General features: G+C 30.4%; 1 protein-coding gene across 1 annotated transcript; it reads left to right on the top strand.

Annotated features, from left to right (window-relative positions):
* Nucleotides 1-2,061: 2,061 nt before the first annotated feature.
* On the top strand, nt 2,062-6,529 carry LOC25498759 (probable 2-oxoglutarate-dependent dioxygenase At5g05600). The gene is made up of 3 exons (XM_013593696.3): nt 2,062-2,707; nt 5,122-5,455; nt 5,923-6,529. Exons 1-3 carry the CDS (start codon nt 2,196-2,198, stop codon nt 6,169-6,171), a joined length of 1,095 nt encoding a protein of 364 aa, XP_013449150.1. The 5' UTR covers nt 2,062-2,195; the 3' UTR covers nt 6,172-6,529.
* Nucleotides 6,530-7,615: the final 1,086 nt, after the last annotated feature.

Genomic DNA, 7,615 nt, shown 5'->3' with positions numbered 1-7,615 from the left:
ATAAATATTTAGCTTTGAGGATTCGTGTGAGTAAGGAGCTAGGCACATTTAGGAGTTTTCAACCTTGCTTACCAAGCATAGATAGATTAAGGCTTCCATGTCTCAAAAACCAAGACAGCTCATACTTTTATGAAGAGATAATTTATCCCACCGTATCCAATTTATTCCACGACTTCCAATTTTTTTAAATCCCTAATAAAAAGAGTTCATAATTCTCTTGAGTTCATCACATAAAGAGGAGGGGATAAGTAAGGCACCCAAATGATATGAAGGGGTAGCTTGTTCTACTCTCTAGTTGTGCACGAAGGAGACTTTGCTCTCAAAGATCGACATTATTTTTAATTTTGTCTTTAATGTAATTAAAAATGGCTTTCTTATTACGGTCAACCATGGAGGGAAGTATTAAATAGTTGATGATTCAATAATCAGTTATTTTAATATAATATTTAAATCCGTTTTATTTATATTTGAGTTTATTTTATTTAAGTTTATTTCCTTTTTAGAACTCTTTTACTACAATTGCAAGTTATTATATTTCAGGAACAAATATTCTAAAGATTGAGTTTTGGAGCAAAAGAAATGAGAATTGGAGCTGATTCGTGCCAAAACTATAAAAGATCTTATACAAAAATATCTGGTGCAAGGATTGAGAACAAAAATATGAATATCTCATACAAAAATATCTTGTGAAAAGAATTTGAAGATCTTGTACAATAATATAAAAGTGGTGCGCCCTATTATACCCTTTTGTTGCTTTTGCTTCATAGACAAGCTGCCTATTTTGACCTACAAGCCTGTGGTTTCTTGTGGAACATTCTAGTGAATAGTTGCTTAGGTTTTAAGTCGACATAAGACTATAAATAGAGTAGCTAGCTATCACAACAATTCATCTATCTAAATTCACCGTTTTAACATGAATTAACCATTATCAAACTGTGAAAACGAAAGTGGAGGGTTTGATAATTGTTAATCCATCATCTCAAATATCAATTCATAAAACGAAAGTGGAGTTTTGATATTCGAACTAGTGAATTTAAACAAGAATTGTAAAGACAGCGAAATAGTCTTTGCAATTCTTGAGACATATAAGTTTTGAACTTCAAGGATTCTAATAGTAATCAAGTCAGCGAAATAGACTTGATTGCTAGAGGAGCATAAGAGAAACTTGTCTTTAGAAGTTAAGTCTAACATAAGATTCTAGGTTTAATAGTTTTGTTTGTGAAGGATTTGTCACCATAATGGACCAATGATCCCAAGACACCTTTTTATTATTATTGTTATTTTCATTCTGTTAAAAATTCAAACTTTATAATCTCAAAAACATAACAATTAGTTCAAGAATTATGCTAGCAATACAATATTCTCAACATACACTCCATTGGATGAAATTTAAATGAGTCTTAATTAAACTTGTGGGATCTTAACCCACTTAGGTTGGTCTGATGATGTTGACGTGGGACATTGAAGTGTACCTCTCCTCAAAATCTTATGTTCGATTCTCCCTGATACCAATTTAGGTTAACTAGTTTAGCTTTAAAAAAAAAACTTTGCGAGACCTTCCTAATTTAGTGAGAGTCATTTACATTTCAACCAATTCTAGAAATTGTGAAAAGGAATGTGTTGCTAACACTCTACTTATTTCATTAATACATTTTTAGAGGTATTTGAATAGTACTTGTTAGTTTAATGGTTTCTAATGTTTTGATTTTTACTATGTTGATGCCATTAAATTTAGTATTCTATAAAAAGTTAAGAGTTTTCATAATTTGTATGTAAGTCACATGTTAAGAAATCAGAAATATAATTTTTTTATTAAAATTTACAATTTTTGTACTTACAACTATGGAGAGATAGTTACTATATGCAGTCCTTGAAATTGACCCAATATTAGCAATTTTTTAAAAATTATTAGTAGTAAGTGAGAAAGTGTGTTTGATTATTTACTCCACACACACTTAGTCGACGTTAAGAAAATTAATACTATAGCACAATCCACTTGCAACTCAATTTGAACACGGCGCCGAAATTAATTATACCTCGTGCTCTTATCTATATAAAGCACATTCTTGGTTCCTCTCAATCACACTACAATTGCTACACTATATCCTTCTTCCAATCCCTCTTTGTTTTTGTGCTTCTCTAGTTTCATCTATCTATAACCCAAAAGTGAAACACAAACACACCCAAAAGAAAAAATGATGAGTTGTGCCCAAGCATGGCCAGAGCCTATAGTTCGAGTCCAAGCCTTAGCTGAAAGTGGCCTAACCTCAATCCCTTCATGCTACATCAAGCCACGTTCCCAAAGACCCACCAAAACCACTTTTGCTACTCAAAATGATCATGATCATATTAACATCCCCGTGATCGACCTTGAGCACCTCTCTAGCGAGGATCCTGTCCTCAGAGAGACTGTGCTCAAGCGTGTCTCGGAGGCATGTCGGGAGTGGGGGTTCTTCCAAGTGGTGAATCATGGGATTAGTCATGAGTTGATGGAAAGTGCTAAGGAAGTTTGGCGTGAGTTCTTTAACCTTCCACTTGAAGTGAAGGAAGAATTTGCTAACTCTCCTAGTACTTATGAGGGTTATGGTAGTAGGTTGGGAGTGAAAAAAGGTGCTATTTTGGATTGGAGTGACTACTTTTTTCTTCATTCTATGCCTCCTTCTCTTAGGAACCAAGCTAAGTGGCCTGCAACTCCATCTTCCTTGAGGTTTGCACATAATATTTCTTATTTCTCTCCATTGATCATAATACTCAATTAGTTAAAAGCTAAAATATGTTCTTGATATTATATATTTAATTTATTTTTTATTTTTATTTAATAGAAAAGTTAGTTCTTAAAGGTAAGCAATCTAATCTTTTTTTTTTTTTTTTGTTAATTATTAAAGAATAAAATAAATAAATTTAAATAGAAATTAATTTTCATAATAGTTTGATCATAACTATATCTATGCTTGATTAGTTCAATAATTCAACTTCGTAACCTTTTTATTTTTGTGTTTCAATGGTCCTACTAGCTTTTAGATGAAAATGTTCGGTCTTTAAAAATACTAGTAAGTCTTTATAATAATTTGACATTTGTAAAGCGATATGTGAGTCATGTTGAAAATGTGTTCATCTTTAAAGCATATCTTACACATGTTAAAAGTGTTGAAAACATAAAGATAAATAATTATGTTTTAGGGTGTGTTTGGTTAAATGGAGAAAAGTTGATGGATTTATAGGAGAAGAGAGAATGAAAGAAGATGAGATATTTATATCTGAGTTATGTTTGGTTTGACAAAAAAGTGAAAAGAATGTTATTTTTTTTATCATAAAATGAGAGAATTCAAATAGAGGGACACTGTATATTTACATTTTTGTCCTTAATTTTATTTTGGAGCAGAAGAAAGTCACAGACAAAAGAATAGACACATTTGTAATATTTCTTAAAAAAAAAAAGACACATTTTTAATATTAATACTAATATTTTATTTAAATTTTATCTTTTTTTTAAATATAAAATATTTAATTATTTTAATTGGTATATATTTCTATTTGTGAGTTTTTTACTTGTTGTACTTAAAGATTTTAACTTTTTAGGCCTTTTATTAATACTTGGAAAATTATTTTTTTGGGAAGGCTTAAAGCCCCCTGCTTTAGCAGTTTGAACCTTAGGTCACCCTATTTCCATTCCATTCTCTCTTGAAGAGGAAGGATGCAAATATTTTTTTGTTCATGTTTTTTTCTTTGTTTACAAAATTTCTTTTATCGTTAGTTTTGATGGAAAAAAGAATATCATTAAGTTCTTAATCTAGGTAAAACAAACATGACATTTCTCTACATAATTAAAAAAAAAATCCAACTAAATGATGTGTAGAAATATTAGCATAACGTTTAACATGAATAATGATCGAAATAAACTAGGATAATTCTTTGAATTTTGCAATGCATTTTTTGGATTTTTTTTTATTGTCTTTGACATGATACGGATGTAAATATTATACTTACATAAATATTTGATGTTAATTGATGGGGTCGGTAACCGGTTATAGTGATGTTTTCATTTTCACTATATTATGGTCATTAAAGGGGGTTAGAATTATAGGCATAAACTAGGTAAGATTTTAAAAGTTTGGGACCTAACAAATTGTAGGTAGTTGAGTAAAGTCGTGTGTGTTAAACATCAAATTCACCTTCAATTTATTATTTGTAGCAAATCTTTTTTGACAAGTTCAGCCTTTAATATTTCTAACTATCGAGTGGGTGGTAGGTTCAAATTAACGTTTGTTGATTACTTATTCAAGCGTATAATACACGTACCCTACACTCTATAAGTGCATGTAAAACGTTTGGTATATATATAGCACTATATTCCAGTATGACTAAGACAAAACTATTAAAAACAAAATACCAAATTAACATAGGGGTATTCTAGTAATCAAATGATTAATTAAATAAGATAAGATAAAATTAGTTAAGATTTATTTATAGTTTAAATTAAACTCTTAAAAAATGACTTTTTGTGTTCATATTTGAGATGGAGAGAGTATGTAAAAATAATGTTTAATGCCTAAACTAACTCATGCTAACAAACAATAAAATATATCTTAATAGTAGAAATAAAATAAATAAGAACAACTTGGTGTTATGAATCTTTTACCATTGCACTAGATGATTTTTACAATTCAAACTTGTGATGACATCATAATCATGCAACAGTAAATTTGATCTTTATTACACCATAAGTCTCTTTCAATTGTGTAAAAGTAGCCATGGTGGCATATTAATTTTTTTCCCCATTTCATGCATATACGTGCAGAAGCCAGTAATTTTTTTGTTTTCTCTCAACCACCTCACGAGTAGCATAGTATATTTTTGAAAATGGGGACCAATATTTTCCAAGTATGATAATAAGGAAATATATCTATATTTGGCTAAATGTCTCTGATTTTATAATAAATGTATATATGACATTTTCCCTTGGAATACTTTTTATTGATAATGGTGCAATCTTGCCACCAGCTAAGATCATCAAAAGCATGTTTAAATTTACATTAATTTTTTTCTAATTATGTCAAACTAACCCTAAATCTAAATATGTATTTAATTTTTTGTAATTAATTTGTTTTTTTATGATAATAGGAAAATAATTGCTGAATATGGTGAAGAAGTGGTAAAGCTAGGAGGAAGGATGTTGGAACTGATGTCAACAAACCTTGGTTTGAAAGAAGATTACCTTATGAATGCATTTGGAGGAGAAAATGAGCTTGGTGCTTGTCTAAGGGTGAATTTCTACCCAAAGTGCCCACAACCTGACCTTACTTTAGGGCTATCCCCTCACTCTGACCCTGGTGGTATGACCATTCTTCTTCCTGATGATTTTGTGTCTGGACTTCAAGTACGTAAAGGAAATGACTGGATCACTGTTAAGCCTGTCCCTAATGCTTTTATCATCAACATTGGTGACCAAATTCAGGTCCTACCTCTTTCTACAATGTATAGATATATATTTTAAAGGTCTTGTTAACGAATGTCCCTAGGGCACTCTTTAAACATGTTAAATTAGATAATTATTCTTTTAAAATGTCAAATTTTTCAATTTCTGATGCACTGGTCCATATTTTGATTTTGGTAAATGTAGTCCAATTTTTTTTTTTAAATGTGAGGTGTATGGTCCATAAAATCTAAATCTACATTGATACACCAGACCATATACTATAGCCATTACATTCCTCACGAAAAAAAAAACTATAGCCATTAACTTAGCATAAACAAATGAGAAGTTATACCAATAAAATGATTGCAACATACACCATTTTAAAATGGTGCAAAATGACTATTGTTTTTTTAGTCAAATTAATATTATTGTGATGTTAACTAAGAGTTCAACAATTAGTGGTTGATGGTAATTAATAAATATTTTATATGATGTTTATGTTTTAGGTGCTGAGCAATGCAATATACAAGAGTGTGGAACATAGGGTGATTGTGAACTCAATAAAAGATCGTGTTTCTTTGGCCATGTTTTACAATCCAAAGAGTGATTTGCTAATTGAACCTGCTAAGGAGCTTGTGACAAAGGAAAGGCCAGCTTTGTACTCAGCAATGACCTATGATGAATACAGACTTTTTATTAGGATGAAAGGACCTTGTGGAAAGACTCAAGTTGAATCATTGGCTTCACAAGTGTAATTAGTTCCAATAATAATTAATCATGTAATTTGCAAATGACATGATTAGCATATAATTAAATAATTGGATATGTTGCTCTTGGGTTGGGTAGGTTTAACTTATTATCATGTCTTTAGTTTGGGGTTCAATTGATGAAAAATAAAAAGAAAGAATTGAATCACATGTTTATTTCATGTTTTATCTTCTGAGTTATTGGCTTGGTCTATTCAGGGAAAAAAATTCAATAATGGTGAGTGATAGGGTAAGCATATATGTACACCTTTTTCCCATGTTACTAGTTACTATAGTGGGATGCTGACTAAAAGCTTACGATATGTCGATGATAATGAAAGTATGTGATGTTGATTTGTTTGACCAATTTGAATATGCTTATGTGGAAATTTTTATATGAATGAAGGGTTTATGAGTGGTGGTGGAGTTTGTCTAAAATATTCTCATTCTCACCAATCAATATATAAAAGTATATGTAGATTTGTTATTAACATAACGAGTCACAATTTTACTGTATGGACAAACTTAGAATGGATGATGATCGGAAAAATCTATTCTTAAGAATGGATGATAGGAGTTTATCGATTTTGAGAATGAATTTTGTATAATGTTAATCGAAGTTTTTTGAGAATAAATTTTTTCGATCATCATTCATTCTTAATTTGTCTATACAATTTAACCACTTAAAAACAAGATTTCCACTATGATGAATGGGTTCTCTTTAGGTAAATCTAGAACTAGCAGCATTAGGGTCAAGAAGTTGGTATCCAATAATCCTACCTTTAAATAAATTAACTTCCTCAATAAAGCTACTGCCTCCAACCATTAATTACACTACCCTTTTTTTTCTTCCATAGGACACATAATATCATAGAAGTCTACTGCCTCCAACCATTCACTAGACATGGTGCTCGCAATAACCTTTAGCTCTTCCCATAAAACATGCATATTATCCTCATTTGGACTAGCATAATGTTTTGGACTAATTAGAAAATCAATCCAACACTGATAAGTGGACAGTAGCGGAGTAAGAAAAAAAATCAGATGGGCCACTAAAATAAATTATAATATATAAACATAAAATAAAGTAGTAATAAACGTTCACCATGAAGTTGAAATGACGGAGTTTGACTAAAAAGTTAGGGTGGATGCTTTTTTTGACGGAAAGTTAGAGTAGATACTTAAATAATTACATATTTTACAACTACTATAAATTATAAAACTTTGTTATTGTACAATACAACTATTAACTTAGAGAATTTTCAGTTGACAGGACAATATGCGGGAGATTTGAAACTCATGCAAATTCGAAGGTCTATTAGCCTCCGCTAACATGCCAAGTATAAGTATCACAAAAATCACGTATGCCACTTTTGAAATCAAACTAAAATCGTTGAAAAATTGTTTAAAGTCTCGCAAAATAGACCTATAATTGAATTATTTAAATTTTTCG

This window comes from Medicago truncatula, chromosome 7 (assembly GCF_003473485.1).
Source record: "Medicago truncatula cultivar Jemalong A17 chromosome 7, MtrunA17r5.0-ANR, whole genome shotgun sequence".
Lineage (NCBI taxonomy): Eukaryota > Viridiplantae > Streptophyta > Magnoliopsida > Fabales > Fabaceae > Medicago > Medicago truncatula.
This window is presented reverse-complemented; position numbering and strand designations above follow the sequence as displayed.